The sequence below is a fragment of the Tenrec ecaudatus genome, chromosome 1, assembly GCF_050624435.1.
Source record: "Tenrec ecaudatus isolate mTenEca1 chromosome 1, mTenEca1.hap1, whole genome shotgun sequence".
Taxonomy (NCBI): Eukaryota; Metazoa; Chordata; class Mammalia; order Afrosoricida; family Tenrecidae; genus Tenrec; species Tenrec ecaudatus.
Window position 1 is genome coordinate 133,804,096 of NC_134530.1, and position 21,023 is coordinate 133,825,118.

The 21,023-nt window shown below is 39.1% G+C and overlaps 1 protein-coding gene across 1 annotated transcript in view; it reads right to left on the reverse strand.

Moving 5' to 3' along the window:
• Window positions 1–1,454: 1,454 nt before the first annotated feature.
• The window catches only part of LRRC39 (leucine rich repeat containing 39), a 32,091-nt gene continuing 12,522 nt past the window's right edge, over window positions 1,455–21,023 (reverse strand). Inside the window, exons 3-7 of the mRNA XM_075558816.1 lie at window positions 17,891–18,047; window positions 17,265–17,401; window positions 13,351–13,496; window positions 3,512–3,664; window positions 1,455–1,617 (exon numbers count right to left, since the gene is read on the reverse strand). Of these exons, the coding sequence (XP_075414931.1) occupies window positions 1,455–1,617; window positions 3,512–3,664; window positions 13,351–13,496; window positions 17,265–17,401; window positions 17,891–18,047 (756 nt within the window). The remainder of the gene's footprint in view (window positions 1,618–3,511; window positions 3,665–13,350; window positions 13,497–17,264; window positions 17,402–17,890; window positions 18,048–21,023) is intronic.

Sequence of the window (21,023 nt, forward strand, 5' to 3'; positions counted from 1 at the left end):
CAGGCTTAAAACCATCGTGTTCTCAACATTGTTTATTTCCCTTTATCTATGAAAGTGACTAAATGGGATCCATATAGTTATTCCCCAGTCTGCAGCACTTGTAGGCTCAGCAGGGCCCTTCTTGATCTCTTTCTACATGTCCCACAATAGGTAAAATATATGACAACAAACTAATTTTCAATTCCCGGATGCTGGTTGGAAAACAAGGTTCATCCTAGACTTCATTCAGTAATCAGTTCTGTCTCCTTGTCTGTATGTTTATCTCCTGCTCCTAAGACTGCAGAGCCCTGGTGGCACAGGGTTTAAGAGTTGGGCAGCTAAGTGAGAAGCCAGCAGTTTGAACACCCTAAGAGGCAGAGGAGGTAGTTTGCTTCCTTAGAAATTCTATGGAGCAATTCTAGTCTGTCCCTGCAGGGTTGGCTGGAGGCAGAATTCACTTGATGGCAGAAGATTTGGTTTGGGTGTTTTTCCAATTCTATCATAGCTCTTGCTTTTTTTCCTTCCAACCAATCTTCCATGCCATTGCTTTTATTACCTTGCAACAGTAAATCTAATCAAGATTTCTTAACCACTGAATTTGCGTATTCCAGCCTCCACCCCACCCCTGCCACTTTGAAGAGCTAGAAAACTGCTGTGTCCTCATTTTACTCATTCTACAAAGAAAATATAATTCTGTTGCATTGAATCAAAGTATATCTCCCTAAAGCATACAAATTTTGCAAATTATAAACCCATGCTTTTATTACTAGTGTTGCATTGTTTTAATTAACAGAATTGTCCTTCTAATACTGGCTTAAAGACTTTCCTTAGTTTGAAAAAATAAAAAGTTTAGTTCTAAGTTATTAAAGGTTAAATACCATATATACTCAAGTATAACCTGACCCAAATATTAGCCGAGACACCTAATTTTACCACAAAAACTGCATTAAAAGTGTGCTGGAAAGCTTGGCTTATACATGAGTGTATACGATAGTTGAAATCTATATATTAATATCTCAGATTTTAGCTGCTGATTAGACAGTGTTTTGGGGGAGGGAGGGGATTGCTAATTGGATTATACAAAGAAGATCTGGCTGTGAAATTAGTGCTCCTTAAACTGACATAGGACAGACTGATAGACTGAAGTAATAGAATCACATCTTTATGCATTTCTTTGCGGTTCCTCAAGGGCTTGGCCAAAGAATGTGTTTCTTTGAATATCTTTACTAACTCTCCAGCCTCTTATCAGAACTACAAACTGATCTGAATTTCACTTTTCTCGAACTCCTGCAATATTAAGAGACCAGAATTTGGCAAGTGGGAATGGGAGATTCATATAGCAATTAACAGAAACACTAATGATAGAAGAGGCCTTAAAACTTTATAGAAAATGGGATTAAAAAGTAATAGATTTTTCTACAAATTTTCTGAAGCCCCCATACATAAATCCCTTTTTCAAAACTATTTAACCTGTGTTATATGCTATATACAAATCTCATACCTGCTCTTCTCCGTGACTCCTCTATGTATGCGTGCATAAACTGACGACCAAATAGTTCCTGCTCTTCTTCATCCAGGCTCTCACTGGGAGGAAGTGTTACTTCTAATCTCAGTGGGTTATCTCTGAAGTTGACAAACCTAGCAGTTGACAAAAACAACACACCAGTACTTTCAAAGGTACAATGGACGAGCTCCCCTTCCAAGCGCTGATGGCATCATGCATTACTTACATTGTGGACTGCTAACTGCAAGGTCAAGAGTTGAAGCCCACGGGCAGGAAAAAGAGAAAGCTACCTTGGAAAAGCTCGTCTTGGAGCCCCACGGAGCAGGTCTACTCTGCCCTACAGGGTCGCTGTGAGTTGGGCTTGACTCAACAGCAGTGGGTTTTGATATTATAGAAGCGCATATTTCCCTGAAGACCAAATGATGTACACTAAAGTATTCCATTTTTCTGTGATCAAATTTCAGTAACTGAACATCTTCTAAGTTCTAATGTTAAAAAATTAGCTTTATATAACTTACTTTGAGAGCTTGAATTTATTTATATATTTGCCATATATTTAATGTGGTGGGATTTAATGTAGAAGAGCAATTTTAATTCATCTTAAGTATATAATGCTGTGGAAAAGTTTCTCCATTTTTTATAGACTAATGTGTGTTTTATCAATATATCTTTACCACCTAGCACAATGCTTAGTAGTTGCTGAGGAAGTAAATAAATGAATTTGACATGGAAATTAGAATTTTCTCTGTTGATGCCAGTGTTCACTGTCAGGAGATTAAGTTTTGGGAACATTTGGAGTTCAATAATAACTAATTTAGTAAAATGTTTTGTTTTTCTGTAGCATAATTGCTGTTGTCTATTTATAGTTATTTAAAAGGAAGGCAATTGCTGTTTTTATGCTTCCAGTTATATTGCTGATGAAATTCATTAGCAATTAGAAAGATGTTTTTAATAGAAATGTCATCAACACAGAATACTTCCTACCCAGAATTGATGGATGAATCTATTGAGATAGCAAATAGAATAAGGGTTTGTGGGGGACATGTGGGATGTATAAGGGAACTGATACCAAGGAGTTCAAGAAGGAAGAAAATGTTTGTTAAATGATTGATAGAAATTGTGCAATACTGCTTGATTATGGAATGATGCCTGTATTAGCTTCCAATAAAATGGCTTTGGAAAAAAATTAAGTCATAGGAATGATTTTTTAAAAAATTTTAAGAACATTTCCTAAACCTAATAACCCCCAGTAATAAACTTTAATTTGAAAGATTCTTTCTTGAGTTAGTTAGATCAGTATTCTATTAGTCAATTATAGAATTTTAAAGTTGGAAAAAAATTTTTAATTATATGCATGAGAACTTAGCTTTTTTTCTTTTAAAGATTTTATTAGGGACTCATACAACTCTTATCACAATCCATACATACATCAATTGTATAAAGCACATCTGTACATTCTTTGCCCTCATCATTTTCAAAGCATTTGCTCTCCACTTAAGTCCTTTGCATCAAATCCTCTTTTTTTCCCCTCCCTCCCCACTCCCCCCTCCCTCAAGAGCCCTTGATAATTTATAAATTATTATTTTGTCATATCTTGCTCTATCCGGAGTCTCCCTTCACCCCCTTTTCTGTTGTCCATCCCCCAGGGAGGAGGTCACATGTAGATCCTTGTAACTGGTTCCCCCTTTCCAACCCACTCACCCTCTACTCTCCCAGCATCGTCCCTCACGCCCTTGGTCCTGAAGGTATCATCCACCCTGGATTCCCTGTGCCTCCAGCTCCCATATGCACCAGTGTACATCCTCTGCTCTATCCAGACTTGCAAGGTAGAATTCGGATCATGGTAGTTGGGGGGAGGAAGCATTTAGGAACTGGAGGAAAGCTATATTCTTCATCGGTGCTACATCGCATGAGAACTTAGCTTTCTTAATAAAAAAATTCTCTATGTTGCTTTACTCTGTAGCCAGGAAGGAGTATAATATATACACATATATTTAGGACGATAATATTTTGTCTCAAACATTTTACCTCAGATTTGTCATCCCATCCATGCACACTGGAATATCTTGCAGACGATTGTTGCTGAGAACGAGAGTACCCAGGCTTGTCATGTTGCTGATTGTTTCTGGCAAACATGTTATTTCATTTCGTTGCAGCCATAAAGTATGTAGACTTTGCATTCTAAAGGATTTTTAAAAGGGGTTATACAATTAATCACATAATATGAAACCTTTATTTTTGTTATCTTAAAAATAAATGTCCCCTTTTACAACATCTTTAAGTTAACTGATTTCACATTACCTGAACACTAGCAAAATGAAGTGAGAGGATTCCTCCCTAGACTATACAAGGGGGTACTCAAAAAAAAATAATAAACCAGAGTTGTTTTGTTGGTTTTCTTTTTCAAAGCTGTGCCTTTAACTTTTTTTCATATAAAACAACTTTATCACTTTACAAGTACTCTCCATCACTTATACATTTGCCAAATCCGGAATTCCATTCTTGGAAACATTTTTAAACTCATCTGTTTGGATGGCTGACAGCACCTCCCTCATTTTTTTCTTTACCTCTTCTATATTATCAAGTCTCTGCCCTTTCATGTCCCTCTGCATTCACTGAAACAAAAAGAAGTAACATGGAGCGAGGTCAAGTGAATAAGGTGCATGGGGCAGGAGAGGCATATTGTTTTTTTGCCAAAAAGCGCACGCTGAGATGGCTGTATGAGCAGGTGCATCGTTTTTATGGCAAAAACACAAGTCTGCTGTCTTGGCCCATTTGCCACAAGTCATGCCCTTTTTATCACAAACTTAATGTATCTTTCAGAACCTCTCAATCAGTGGTTCTCAACCTGTGGGTCTAATGACCCTTTTACAGGGGCCGGACAATTCATAAATAGCAAAATACAGTTATGAAGTAGCAATGAAAACAATTTTATGGTTGAGAAGTCACCACAACACGAGGAACTAACTGTATTAAAGGGTCATAACTTTAGAAAGGTTGAGAACCACTACTATAAATAGAAAGCTTGAGTAACAGTCTGACCTGGTGGAACGAACTCCAAATACATGATTCCCCTCACATCAAAAAACAAATGACCATCGTCTTGACCTTTGGTTTCACTTGATGACCTTTTAGGGAACTAGGTGATGATGGCATCTTCCACTTGCTTGATTGACGTTTGCTTTCAGGGTCATAAGAATAGCACCATGTCTTGTCACCGGTAATAACCATGGGGGAAAAAATCTGGGTCCTTTCAGAGCTGTTCTTTAATAGCATAGGATATTTCCACTCAACACTCTCTTTCCTGGTCAGTCAGAACCCAAGGCACAAATTTCACATCAAGCATTCTCATTCCCAAATCTTCCGTTAAAATTCATTGAACCAAGCAAGCTCCAAGATAGTCCAGATAATTTCCATCTCTTCAGTGGTCCATCATCGGTATTTTTGTCAAAAGTTCATGAATTCTGTTGACATTTTCATCTGTCTGGGGAGTTGACATCCAGAACGAGGTTTGTCATCAATCGACATTTCCTCTTTTTTGAAATAAAACCACTCAACTACTCATACACTGCCATATCACTGTCCTTAGAAGCTGTGTTCAACATCACAATGGTTTCTGCAGCATTTTTCCCAATCAGGAAACAAAATTTAACAATCACATGCTGTTCTCTTAAATTTGGCATCACAAAAAATTAGGTTCAAGGGAAACTGCTTTTATGAAAAAATTCACTGTGACCAGAAAACTTTCCCAGGCAACACCACTAGATGCACTCAGAACAAGTTGCTTGATGCTCACCTAGTGGGAAAAATACATACTACAAAAGTTCCACCCAGCAGAGGTTTTTTCCCAGTTTTCTGGGGAGTGCCCCCTTAATGCTTTCCTCGTGTGAAATCAGTGTATTCTAAAGTTATAGCAGATTTTTCATAAGATTTTTATAAGGTTTTTTAAGGAACTGGGGTAATATTATTTAGCCTGATTTTCAAAGTTTTAAGAGAAAATTGTCACAAAGCATTAATATGCCCATTTAGGACATGCAGTTTAGCATGATAATAGCATGAACCTGAGTTAGCCTGAGTAAGTATAAACTCTGGCCTGCCTATCTGCTAACTTTGATCTTGGATATGTGGTAGAATCTCTATGCTTTAGTTACCTCATTCCTTTCTAAAGTGCTTAATATTGGCACATGCTAACCAAAGTTATTGTGGTATTTGTTTATTTAAATCATAAAATCATTGTGTTAGTCTGGGTCCTTTAGAGAAACACCCACAGAAACTCATGTATAAGAGAGAATTTTATATAAAGGGTAAGTGCACATCAAGAAAACATTCCAACCCAGTGCTGCCCAAGCCCACAAGTTCAACATTAACCCATATGTCTGACACCAATCCACAAAGTCCTCCATCTCACAAAACAGATGGAATGATGCCAACTGCAGGAGGAAAGTCAAACCAGTGAATGTGTAAGCATCTCAACGCTGGCAGGGGTCTCCACGAGGCTGCTCCATCACCCAGGGCTGCATCGGGGTAGGTCCATGCTGCTTCTTCTTGGGGCTGTCTTGCAGGAAGTGAGCCTTGCAAGCTGAAGCAGGAAACTAGCTAAGGCAGCTGCACCCTGGTCCAACCATCAGAAAGCAAGAGACCCGAGAACTAGAAAGGCAAGACTCACCAAGCCATTTATCCCTCTGTCCTTCAATTGACCCCACATATGTTTATCGGCCAGGTTGGCACAATAAACTTTAATTGTCTCAATCCACCCCTTGCCAACTTGGCACCTGTACATCATTCTTGAGCCTCACAATTACAATTAAGTAACACCTACACCTTACTCCTATAATCCTGTAAATGTGTTCCCCCACCTATGAAAGTTTGTAAGCCAACCACTTCATGCCTTTATCCCCCCAATTTTGGGTATCCAATTTATATACTGCCCACTTACATCAACCCAGCGCTCTGAGGAAACAATCACATTTTTAGACATGAAGAATCTTCATTCCAGTTGGAACCTTGTGAAGTCTGCATCCATAAGCAAAGGCAAATACGGACAAGCCATCCATAAAGTCAGCAACAATATGCACCAGTTCACAGGCTCTTTATCTGGTCGGGTTCTGGTCAACTCAAATGTGGCCTGCCTCCCTCGGCCTCCACAGGATGCCCATTGGTTGCCTTGCCTTTAGACGTGGGCTCTCACCAATACTCAACAAGTCTACCTGCCTTCGTGCTAGGTCATGAACCTTAGACCAGTCAGCCCACTCTCATCTTTTTTTCCAAAAGTCCACAGGTGTCAGTGACCAAACTCAACCCATCTCTTTATTGCTGCATTTCTCCCACTTCCACTCAACAAGTAGTCATCTAGCAAGCATCTCAGCCTGCTCACAGGCTCACTTTAATGTTCAGTCCCACAGAGGAGTTTTCTTCATGGTTCCAGATTTTTTCCAGCTTCTGACAAAGACCATTGGTTCCTGAGTACTTCAAAACACTGGGTGTGACATATCTTTTCAAAGCTTTCTTTGCAGACGTGGCCTAAACCCGTGTAAAGATCAAATTTTAATGGCTGAAAGCAAGTGGGCTTACAACTTTCTATTTTCATACTTCCCATATTTTTACCTGAAAACAACCAAGTAAATAGTGTGGCTTTATCTACCTCTGGCTAGACAAAGAAGAAAAACTACCATGAGGAAAAGGTCAAAAAAGCATTTATTCTCCATGTTATGATTTGTTTCTCCAGTACCCCCACTCCCAAGATACCATAATGTGTCTGGAAACTTTAGAGAAACAAATCTACAGAAACTCATGTATAAGAGAGAGTTTTTTAAAAAGGGTAAGTGCACATCAAGAAAACATCCCAATCCAATGCTCCCCAAGCCCATAAGTCCAACATTAACCCATATGGCCAACACCAATCCACAAAGTCATCCTCCATCTCACAAAACACACACTATGGCACCAATTGCAGGAGGAAAGCCAAATCAGTGAGTATGTAAGCATCTCAACGCTGGCAGGGGTCTCCACATGGCTGCTCCAGCACCCAGGGCTGCATCAGGGTAGGTTCATGCTGCTTCTCCTTGGGGATGTCTTGCAGGAAGTGAGCCTTGCAAGCTGAAGCATGGAACTAGCTAAGGCAGCTGCACCCTGATCTGACCATCAGAAAGCAAGAGACCAGAGAATTAGAAAGGTGAGGCTCACTGAGCCATTTATCCCTCCGCCCTTCAATTAACCCCACATATGTTTATCGGCCAGGTTGACATAATAAACTTTAACTGACTCAGTTATTTTTTTCACTCCCTAAACCCTTTTACTAGGAATAAATGATAATAAATGATATTTTATTATTAAGAATTAAATAGAAGTAACACACATGGGAAGGATTCTGCAGAGACCAGTGCAGAGGAGCCACAAAGAAGGACATCCTACACTTCCAGACTGCAGGATTCTCAACATATAAAGACAAGTAGACACAAATTTATTTAAATAAAAGAGCAGCAAAGTCTGGCAATAGACTCCCTTTGCCATCAACCCTCAGCACAAGCCAACAGAGCACAGATCCCCAACTCTCCGGACCAATATTTTTCCAAACCAGGAGCTAGCTAGGGTGGTTGACCAGCTAAGCTTCAGGGACATAACTCTACATCATCAGCCTGGGTGAGCTGTAAACAAATAGGCTTGGCTCTTGGCCCAAGCCAAGGGAGCTCCAGTCTGATTCCTTCCTCCCCAATAGCAGGCAGCAGCCTATGGAACCGCATGGGAATAACTCTAAAGGGCATCGTAGAGTGGTGTAAATAGTGAATAAACGGCAAAACTAATCCCCAGTCCCTGGGACACAACTTTGCACTGTCCACCCCACCCCCATCTTAAGGCAGAGCCATTCACAGGGTTGGTTTGTTTTAAATCCATTTATTGGGGGCTCCTATCGTAGTAGCTCTAGGAAAAGTTTCAACAGCCTTGACAAGAGTGAAGCCATTTTGAGCTGACAGAAGCCACTATGAACTGTAAATAAACTCGCTATGAACTGTCAATGAACTAGCTGCTATTAGGGAGGCAGCCTGTGCAGACGTAGCACAGCGGGGTGTGTTCAGAAGGCTTGCAAGAATGACCAGAGCAGTTGTTGTTCAACTAAGAGCAGTCGTTGTTCAACTGAGAATAGCTAACTGCAATATCCCGCTTCTGTACTCTGCTTGCTTGCACACCTGCACATTGCAAAAGTATAAAAACCTTTGGAAAATTAGACTGGGGGCCGCTCAGTTTCCCCTCAAGAAGGCTGACGGTCCCTGCGCAGGAAATAAAACTTTTTCTTTGGAACTTGTCGGTGGTCTGGGTAGTTTTCTTTCTGGGAGCGGACAGTAGGCTACAACACTACAACTCATCACAATCCACACATCAGTTGAATCAGGCATGTTTGCACATATGTTGTCATTCTTTTCTAGACATTTACTTTCTATTGATCTCTTGGTATCAGCTCTTTTATTATTTTCTCCCCACCCCCATAACCCCCTGATAGATTGTGCACTGTTATTATTTCATCTCTCACACCGACCGCTGTCTCCTTTCCCCATGTTTTCTGTTGTTCTTCCCCCTGGAGAGGGGTGTGTGGTTATGCATCGATCTTTGTGATCAGCTCCCCCTTTCTCCCTCTCCTCCTCTTCCCTCTGTCCTTCTAGTATCACTATTCCCACTCCTGTTCCTGGATTCTGTGTGTCACAAGCTCCCATCCCTTTCTATACCTGTGTATGTGTTCCCGTGTAGTCTGAATTGAGAAGCAGCACTGTTTGTTTTAAATAACCTCTTTGGATAGCAGATAACACACACCTGGTCCATTAGCAATACAAGTAAAAACTGCAAGGGGTGTGTGGGTGTGGTGGGGGGAATGGTTTACAAATTACAGACTGGGAGTTTGGGCTTGAGACAAAGACAAAAAGCCGCAGGGTTTAGAAGCCACTCCCAGCTGACACATTGGATAGACCTCGCATTCACCAACTGTGCCATGACTCTAGACCCTGGTCAGCTGCTCAAATGAACAACCTGCCCTCCTACTGGGCTATTGTTTATTCCTCCCTCCTAGGCCACCTAAATAGGTGGCAGCTACATCCTCCACTCTCTCCCCCCACCACCACATGGTCACGCCATCATCCAACAAGAGTGAAAGCCTCCCTTCTGAACTGATACACCAGAGGTGTATTCTTTTAAGATAATTAACACAGGATTCAACCATACCAGACACTAAAATCATCCCCCCAGCCTTAATTTCAACCCTACCCTGACATCCTCTAAGACCACAAGATAGGAAAACAACATATTACCAGACACTGTCCCCAGATGCCTAAAAGAAAGAACTGTCCTCCACACAGTCCTGATTTCCTCCAGGACAAGGTCTAGACACGCCCCCCCCCCCTCCACCCCACTGTTCTTTCATTGCTCTGTGCTCCATCATTCCAGGATAAAAGTTATTATTATGACTTTACTCTTTTGCTTTCAGTTTACTGTATATACTTGTGTATAAGCCAAGTTTTTCATCCCATTTTTAATGCAGTTTTGTGGTAAAATTAGGTGCCTCGGCTGATATTCGGGTCAGCTTATACTCAAGTATATACAGTACTTCTTTTCTAGTCCCTCAGCACATCATCAATCCACAAGTTAGCACCTACATCAGAGACAAAGCTCATGGGAAAACCTTAGAGCCCAAACAAGCATACATTAACAGCTCTTCTGATTCTTACTTTACCATTATTTTTTTTTAATACTTTCTTCCTTTAATTTTAATATCAAACTTTTATTTCAAATCCCATTTTTCTTATCTTTTTTCTTTCGTTTCTTCTTGTTAATCCTCTTCTCAACTTAAAAAAAATCATTTTATTGGAGGGTCATACAACTCTTATCACAAGCCATATATACATCCATTGCATCAAGCACATTTGTACATTTGTTGCACCAATCATTCTCATAACATTTGCTTTCCACTTGGGATCTTGGAATCAACTCCTCATTTTCCCCCTCCCTCTTCACTCCCCCTTCCCTCATGAACACTTAATAATTTATAAATTATTATTATTTTATCATATCTTACACAGCCCAACATCTCCCTTCACCCACTTTACAGTTATCTATACCCCAGGGAGGAGGCCATATGTAGATACTTGTAATCGGTTCCCCCTTTCTACCCCACCTTCACTCCACCCTACCGGTATCACCACTCTCAGCACTGGTCCTGAGGGGTTCATCTGTCCTGGATTCCCTGTGTTCCCAGTTCCTATCTGCACCACTGTACATCCTCCAGTCTAACCAGGTTTGTAAGGTAGAATTGGGATCATGATATTGGAGGTGGGGAGGGGAAGCATTCAAGAACTAGAGGAAAGGTATGTTTCATCGATGCTACACTGCACCCTGAGTGACTCATCTCCTCCCCGTTACCCCTCTGGAAAGGGATGTCCAGTTGCCTACAGATATGCTTTGGGTCCCCAACCTGCATTCCCCCTCATTCACAATGATATGATTTTTTGCTCTTTGGTACTTGATACCTGGTCCCTTCGACCCCTCGTGATCACACAGGCTGGTGTGCTTCTTCCATGTGGGCTTTGTTGCTTCTCAACTAGATAGCTGCTTGTTTACCTTCAAGTCTTTAAGACCCCAGACACTATATCTTTTGATAACCAGACACCATCCACCTTCTTCACCACACTTACTTATGTACACATTTGTCTTCGGCGTTTGTATGGGGAAAGGTGAGCACACAATGATGATTTTTGCTATTTGGTATCTGATACCTGATCCCTTAGGCACCTCGTGATCACACAACCTGGTGTGTCTTCCATGTGGGCTTTGTTGCTTCTCAGCTTGATGGCCACTTGTTTCTTCTCATCTTCATAAAACCAAAATTTGACACTACTCTTACAATTTAAAAAAATTTTTCCCCTCAAATCTTATGACTCATTCTTCTGTCATTGCAAAACAAGGTATTTGGGGGTCTAATTTCCTTTCTTTTAACCTAGAAATTAACACTTGATTCCTTTTTTGCTTCCTTTCCCCTGTATTTCTCCCTCCTCTAACACTTCCTCTTTCACTTTTTTATCCCCCACTAACAATTTAATACTGTCCCCTAGATAGTTCATATAAACTGTCACCATATCTCTACTGCACCACCTAACAGAGTTAACTACTCCCACATAATTCCACCTCCCTAACACCTACACCAAGATCAGGTCACACTCCCAAAAACGAAGAGAAACTGACACAAATAACTGTACACCAACCATCTCTAAATGAAATGTCTGAAATTAAACAGGCTAGGGAATTAAATTTAAAAGAATGATGATTGCATTCATAACAACAGATGAAGGACGAGTCTGAGAGGAAAGGGGAAAAAATTGAACAGCTGGAAACTTCACTGCATGCTTACAAGACAAGCTCCAAAAAAAACACCAAAACACAATAATAGCATAATTACAAAATTTGATAAAATAAAGAGAAACAAAATAGAAGAAATGGAAACCTGAATTGGTGAGCTTGAAGGCAAATCTATAGACTCCAATATAAAAGAAGAAGAAAAATGACAACAAAAAAGAACAATTACATACACAGGGTCAGCGATTAGAATAACTTCAGATTTCTCAGCAGACACCGTGTAGGCAAGAAGACAATGGAGTAGCATATACACAGTCCTGAAGAAAAAAACTGTCAACCTAGAATCAAAAGACTTCATCAGGAGAGAAAAATGAGAGCCCACATATTGGGAATAAAGTTTTACCAAAGACACATTGGACAAGGGTCTAATTACCAAAATATACAGAACTCTACAACAGCTCAATAAGAAAATAACAAACAACCCATTTAAGAAGTGGGAAAAAGATGTGATCAGACAGTTCACCAAAAATGACATACAAATGGCTAACCAACATAAGAAAAAATGTTCACAATCACTAACCATCAGGGAGATGCAAATTGAAACCACAATGAGATACCACTTTACCCACACAATACTAGCCCAATTAAAACAAACAAAAGAGAAGACAACAAATGCTTTAAAGGTTATGGAGAGATCTGAACTTGTATATACTGTTCATGGCCTTCTAAATCTATACAACCACTATGGAAAACACTCTGGAAATAGTTAAAACTAGTGCTACATTCAACGCAGCAATACCACTCTTAGGCATATACCCCAAGAAATAAGAGACACGACATGAGTGGGTGTGTTCTCTCATGTTTGTAGCAGCACAGTTCACAATAACAAGAAACCGGAAGCAACCCAAGTGCCCAACCATGGAAGAATGGATAAACTATGGTATGCAATGGAATGCTGTGCATCTCTGAAAAACTGATGAAGGTATGAAACACCTCATGACATGGAAAGACCTGGAAACCATTATGTTGAGTGAAGTAAGTCAATCACAAAAGAACAAATATTGTATGAGTTCACTACTACAAGAAGAAACACCAATTAAACAAATTAGGGAACGATTCCCAAACAAAGGGGTAGAATGTCTTCCTCCACCGATGAGACATACATAACTCCCCTTATGTGCACTTCATAAGAACCACCTTGAAAGAGGAATATATGATATGTGAATATTATATCAAGAAAACTACTTTAAAAAAGAAAGAAAGAAACCAAACAACCTACGAGTTTTGTTTAGGGTGTGTTGAGTTTATGCTAATGGTGATGGAATAATTTGGAAAGGATATCAATAATGCTTGTACAACATGAAGAGTCTATAATCAATGGAACTGAAGTATATATGTAGAAGTTGTTAAATTGGGGAAATATAATAATAAAATGGATAGTCTATACTTTAGATTTTTTATGTTGTTTTTTGTTTCTTTTTCCCATAACTGATTATCAGACAGTTTTTGGTAGCATAGAAAGTTATTTGTTGTACCTTTCTATAGTGTCAGGAAGTTGTTCAAGTCTGTTGCTTCCCATATCAAGCCACTCAAGAGCAGGCATATTCAACACCGCAGGAGGAATCGTGGTGAATTGGTTCATACTCAAATCAAGGTGAGTAAGATTTAACAGCTTGCTGAGCTGAATAGGAAAGCAAGGGTCTCCATATAAATGTCCACAATGTAACCAGTAAAAGACACATTGGTACAGTAGGTATTTCATATCAAGGAGCATTCACATCTACTTGGGTTTTATTTAGTCATAATGATCCAGAACAAATTTGAAATAAACCTACTAAGCAACCTTCAGAAAGTGAAAATCTCTGTTATGGAAAGCTCATCTATTCAATGTAAATGTATCTTTCAAATACTGATGGTAGTAGTTCCTCATTTCTTTAGCGCCCCACTTCCTATGTTTATTTTCAGTCAGCATCGGAGATTTGTTTGGGAAACACCAAACTCCAGAATGATAGCTATCTTTATTGATTCCCTGTTTGTTTGTTTTTTACTCATTCCTTTACAAATACAAGTGGGCTTCAAAGAGTTTATGGGAAAATTCCATCATCAAAGGATTAAGTCTTTAATCATTTTTTCATGAAATAACTCAATTATTAATAAAGAAACATACTGGTACAACAGCAGCCTTCTAAGTACTTCTCACTTTATCCTCTCTAGACGTCCTGACTAGACTGAATTTCATATCTTTCATTCCCATTTGTTTATGTTCACATAGTATACATAAAAATACCTAAAAATTTATAAATGTAACTGCATGGTTCATAAAACTTCATATTTAGATAACATTTTTGCAAGGATTACAGTTCTATACTTTAACTTTTTTAATCTTTAACTTTTAATTTCACTATCAATACTTAAAATGTACCCATTCCAATACATGTAACTTTAGCTTTTCCATTTAAAAATATCTCTGTTGTAAGTTGTTTCATCTTTGTGTATTAAATTAATGGGTAATTCTGACGACCTTATAAATCAAGTGTCATCGTTTCCATTTTATAGATAAAATGGCTCAGACAGGCTACTAGAAAAGGACAGAACTGTGATGCTAACTCGTATTTGCGGGACTAAAGCCACAAAATCTTCTCCCTCTTTTCCATATACCTTCTAAGTAAGGATTTCATGATGGGATAATTTAGTTAACATTTTTAAAGAAAGAAAGAAAGAAATTCTCCATTTAGCTAGAAATATTCCATGCTTTGTTTCTGTCTAAGGGTATGTTCAACTTTATTAAACAACTTTTACAATATGAAAAAGTTCAGAAATGTAATGTTTTCTGGAGACATAAAAACGACATCTGTTTCTCTTTCTCCAGATTTTGAATCCAAGCAAGGAATAAAACTCTTTCAAAATTTGTTATCAGACAAAAGCATTTCAATGAGTGGGTTGGAATAGAGTATTTAAAAATTGCTTTTATTTTAACATTTTTGTGTATCCTAGGTGTGCATAATTTAATAGCTGAGTGATGACTCTCCAATGGCTAGATTCTCAATGGTACTCCCTTTGCCTCACCTTGCCCAATCCAGTAGGACTCAAACGCACTCCCACAGAGTGGATTCTGACTCACAGCCACTCTACAGGGTTCGGAAGAACTGCCCCTCTGGGTTTCCGGGGAGTGGAGAGCCTTCTCCTTTTCCCGTGGAGCAGCTGGTGATTTCAAACTGCTGACCTTGCCATTGGTACCTCATTACATAACCACCATGCCACCAGGGCACTTCCTCGTAGTATTAGAACCCTTTAATTTTACAATATTGGCAAGATATTTAAGTTATTCTAATGTAACCATCTAAAATTGAGATCAGGAAATTAACATTGAGAGCTAGGAATGTGAAAGGTTGTGTCCAACATCTTTCATATGTTTGGGGGCCACCTTTTTTAAATCAAAGAATCATAAAATCTTCCTTCAGTATTTGTTCCACTATAATCTCTTTCCATAAATAAAAACCTATGGTAAATAGGTGTTAATAGATATTCCCAAATTCTCTGCTTTTTTAGTCGAAGAACCAAATCCAGAAGTTAAAAAACAGAAGAATTACAAATTAAAAATGAATATTTATTGACTTTGGAGTATAAAAATTGTTCTTGTGATCATCGCCTGCCTCATAAGCAAGGACATCTGTTTTATTAAATGGAACTATTCTAAGATGAAGTATATACCTGAAGCTTTTTAACTTGCTAGAGCAACAGGTGTTGGTGACATGTTTCCTGATTTCCAAAAAAGAGCTGATTTAAGTACTTAATAAGACAAAATGGAAGTCTTTATTATATTTGGAGGCGTTTTTGGTTTGGTTTGTTTTTAACTCTTTAGCTCTCAAAGACATTGTTAATGAAGAATAGATACCTTATCAATTTATCTGCTAATTTTGAGAGCAATAAATATGTTTGAAAGTAATATAAATATCTATCTATATGATCAGTCTGGTTTGGCCAATAACAAGACATAATATACCCGAACAAAGTTTGAAGGCTTTCTGAGTCTATAATCTTGCTTCCACTTGATAGAGCCTAGTAATCGAGTAAAGAAACATATTTCCTAAACTCAATAATAAATGCCTCATCACTTCACTTCTAACTCAAAACTAGTGACTCCATGAGAACTGACTAGTAAACAAAAGTTCTTCTATCTATCATTGACTGTGGTTGATAATAATTATGAATTAGTTCCTTTACAAAGCATTTATTAAATAATCAGTACAACCTAGGTTCTGGACACAATTCTGAAACTGTAGAAGATAATTGATGTGACTTTCAAGAAGAATCCCATTCTAGGTAACAACTTACACCAGTCCTCCAATGACGAGGGGCCCTGGTGGCACAGTGGGTATGCATCTGGCTGCTAACCACAAGGTCAGCTGTTCAAAACTACCAACTGCTGTGTGAGGAAAAGATGAAGCTTTCTACTCCTGTAAAGAGTCACAGTCTCAGAATCCCTTGGGGGCAGTTCTACCTTGCCCTTCTGGGTCATTAGGAGTAAGAATAAACTCGATGGCAGGGGGTTTGGTTTTGGTTTGGTGAGAGTAGTAGCTGAGTCAGAGTCAACACTGTGGCAGTAGATTTCAAGAAATCATTAACTTTTTATTTTCTGAAAGAAAACTCATAAAATTTCTTCATTATATTCCTAATGACTTGTGGTGGAGTTAAATTTCTTAATATGGCTCTTCTACCCTTCACTGTAACTCCCATTAAATGATTGCATGGGACTATGCAATTAGGGCATGCGTAACACTAGCCAAAATGGCTCTAAGCATAAGCCGCCTTTGGAGCAGCAGGCGAGAGAGAATCTCTGAGGACCTTGGAAGAACATGTTCTCTGACTGAAGTGGCAGAGGCGGCTGAGACCAAATTTATCAGAGACTGTGGCATGGAGACCCAGAGGAGCAGCATGGAGACTGTGGGGTACCTTCTCCTCATCTGGCCCAAGACTATGGAACTGTGGCACAGAGAGAGAGGAGGAGTGGCTTCCAGGCCCATGGAGACAAAGCAAAGGGACCATGTGACCGAGAGACTGAAGAGCAGAGAAAGACCTGACTGACTGCTGCATGTCTGAGAGGCTGAGAACCCAAGAGAGACTTGTCTACTGGCTGAGGAGGCCAATGGCGATCCTTGCTGTTTGCTGATTCCCACTTGTGATAATCTATTGACTTCTCTAATAAAGCTCCTTAATTGTGATGATTGTCTGTGAGCTCTGTGTGGCCAGGGCAACCCAACACGGATGTAGAGTGGCATGGGAGAAACAGCTGGTGTCAGCATAGGTAAGGAAGGATAGAGCAGGAGGGCATGTCTGACTTGCCTCATGGCAATAGGCAAGCCAGAGAAGATCAGATATGTCCACCTCCCTTGCTGTTTGTTGCAGACCACATGAAAAATAAAAGCATAAGCATTTGGAAGTTACTGACCTCTTGTGGAAGGTCACAGATATCTCTGTTAACAGCGAGTTCTAGTTTCTCCAAGCTGGCACAGTTACTTAGTTCCTGGGGGACAATCTTAATTTTGTTGTAGCTAAGATTCAATTCCTGAAGTCTAGTGAGCAGTCCTGCGAAAAATATAATACAATAGAGAGCACATGCATATAAAACATTTTCCAGGTTCACGTGGTTCTTGCTCTTGCCCAGTCTTTGCCCAGCCCCTCAGTCAAACATGGCTCAGGCCTAACAATGCTGTAGTTTCCCCCCTCCCCCACCCCCGCCAGTCTTCCTGCTTTATCTGCACCATAGCAAGAGAGATGGCCCATTGAAGGATTTCCATTCCCTGCCCTGAACCAGTTCTCTTTCAGAGTTTTTACTGAACCAGCAGAATTTACACAATATCTACAAAGAAACTTTTCTTTCATTGGCATTTTGAATCACCTCAGTAGCTCTAAAAACTTTAGTCTTTTGAAAGCTTTGATTTAGATTAGATGCTCATGATTTTCTCATGACTATATAAAAGTGAGAGGTTTATTTCATTTATTAAAAAATTTTTCTCAATAAATATCACCCTGAAGGTAGATAAATTTGCACAAGAATAACAGAAATGTTCTTACCAATTCCTCGAGGTATCTCTGAAATTGTATTTCGAGATAAATTTAAAACAATTAGATTCTGGAATCTCCCAATGAATTCAGGAATTTTCAATAAACCAGTTCTATGAAGCTGCCATTCCTGTAGCTGATTCAGTTTCAGTAGAGAAGAAGGAAGGGTCTAAACTCAAGTATACATATATAAAAAAAAGATAAGATCATTGTATTACTTAAATTTGTGTTATAATACTTAAAATATTTGTATTATTTAAATTGTATTGTGTACTTAAATTATTTCAGTACCATGTCACACTGACAGTATGATTATGGCAAAGATTTCCACACATTTTTTAATGATTATTAAATTTTTGGTGAAAGTTTTTATATCAAATTAGTTCCACAATGCAGTTTTTGTGGTAAAATTAGGTGCCTCAGCTGATATTCGGGTCAGCTCATACTCGAGTACAGACAGTATATCATTCAGGGAAAAGACAGGGCTTTCTACTCTTGTTACAAGCTCGGAAACTCACAGGGGCAGTCTACTCTGTCTTTTACGCTCGCTGTGAGTCAGCATCAATTTGATAACATCGATTTGATAGCCTTAGGGGATTTTTTTCAAGAGATATATTGTTCAACAATTGTTACATTTTCCACCAAATGTCAACATTCAGTCTATTTCCATATTGTTTTTCCAGTTCCATTGCTCTAGCTTTTCTGTTCCTTACCTTCTTCCCGTCTCATCTTTGCTCTCTGGAAAATGTTTATTGTTCAATTTCATATGGGTGATTTAAAAAAAAAAGGCTCAGAGTTCATTGGTGATATTGTTTATTTTGTGATCCAAAGTGGCATTTAGCTAAAAGATGACCTCTGGGGATGGTTTCAATTCTAAGTTTAAAGGCTATCTCAAGGCAACAGTCACAGTAATTCTACACTCTACCATTCTAATTTGGCCTTTTGGTAAGAATTTAAGATTTGTTCTACATTTTCTCCCCTCATATCAAGACCATCCATTTTATCTCTGGCCAGAATAATCAGTAGTGGTAGTCAAATAGCATCTAGTTCTTCTGGTCCCAGGGCAGATGAGGTTGTGGTTTGTGTGAGCTTTCCTCTAGAGTCTTTCTTCCTTTAGTCCTTGAGGTCCCTCTTTATTGTTCGGACTAGTAGAAGATTCCAATAGAGGGATCTTAGGTGACTGCTCATAGATTTTTAACACCCTAGCTACTATTCACCAAACTATAATGTAGAATACACAGCATGCTGCGCCACTGACTGAGTAGACAGTGGTCCTAAGTCTTCAGCCCCAGTTAACCAGTCCTGAGAGCTATTTGATGATGTCTACAAAATCACAATTCCCCATTTGTCTGTCAGCTTGTCATATTGTGGTGTCATTTGTACCCAATGTGAACGGGTTTCGGTGAAACTTCCAGATTAAGAACAGACTGCAAAGAAAGTATAGGGGTTCCATTTTGAGGGCTAAACCACTGAGCCTTACAAATCAAAGTAAAACATTGTCAGATAGACTGCTGGAAGATGATAACCTCAGGCTAGAAAGTACTGAAAACATGATTGAGGAAGAGAGGTGTCTTTTCAAATAGAATTTTCCATAATAACATGGATAGAGTAAAGGTTTGGGAACCTTCATTTGCTGATGGGACATGACTCAAAAAGAGAAGAAACCACTGCAAGCATCAATTAATAATCAGAACATAGGGTGAAGGATGTATGAATCTAGGAAAAGTGGAAATTCAAACAAAGAATGGCTACAGAAAGATCAATATCATTGGGATTAGTGAGCTAAAGTAGACTAGCATTCGTTATTTTGAATTAGATAAGCATATAGCTTAGTATGCTGGGAATGACAAATTCAATAGAAATGGCATTGCATTCATCTTTAAAAAGAACATTTCAAGATCTGTTTTGAAGTACAGTGTTAGGATAATAACAATATGCCAAAGAAGAAGTCCAGTTAATACAACTATTATTCAAATTTATGCATTAACCACTAAAGCTAGTGATGAAGAAATTGAACACTTCTACCAACTGCTTCAATCTGAAATTGATCAAACATGCAATTAAGACACATCGATGATTATTGGCAATTGGAATGTGAAAGGAAAAAGAAGGCACAGTAAATGAAAAATAGAAACAATGCTAAAGAAAGGAATGACTTCTTCATTGAAAATGCCTCTTTTCCATATCACACATAGTAACTGTGCCACAGGCCTTTCAAGATGGAAGCCGCAACAATCAAATTGGCTATAATGTTGGAAAAGGTGATAGAGAAGCTCGATATTAGGAGCCAAAATGAGGCCCGGTGCTGAGTGTGAACTTGCGCTTAAGTTTGTTCAGATTGAAATTGAAGAAAATGAAAACAATTCCAGGAAAGCGAAAATAGGACATTGAGTAAATCCCACCTAAGTTTCAAGAACAGATTTGAGGCATTGGACACTAATTACAGAAGTCCTGATGACATAAAGGACATTAAACATGAAAAAATATGAAGGTCATTAAAAAGTAAAGAAAGAAAGAAAAGATCAAAATGGATAACAGAAGAGACTATAAAACTTGCTCGTGAATGAAGAGTAGCTAAACCACAGGGAAGAAATGATGAAGTAAAATAGTTGAACATAAAATTTCAAAAGGATGCTTGGAAAGACAAAGTAAAGCATTCTAATGAAATGGAACAGACCTGCAGCTATAAAACCAAAAAGGATGAACACGCACAAATTAAAAGAAATAAAGAAGAGGACTTCCGGGAAGATGGCGACTGAGTAACACATACCAGAGGGACTCCACAGAAATAAGCACAGGAGAGTCACTCAGAGGGAAATTCCACACTGCTGGTCACAGGAGGAGCATCATAAAGATAAGTAGGCACAGATCCACTAGGTTATGAGAAGCTTGGAGCTTTTGGATTACCACAGTGGAGGCTGGCTAGGGTTTGACCTTAGGCCTGCCACCGCCTCCGCTGGAGCCGGGGTCATTTGGAGCCGGTGCAGAGGCTTTATCTCAACACAGTCACAGCTTGCAGCTGCCTTGGGGCAGGGTTTACCCCTCCAGGCCCACGATCAGGGATCAGGGCCCAGCCATATTGTGACTTTTGTTTCCCTCTCTTCTCCATGTTGCTCCACAGTCTCAGTGGGCTTAGTTTTTTTTC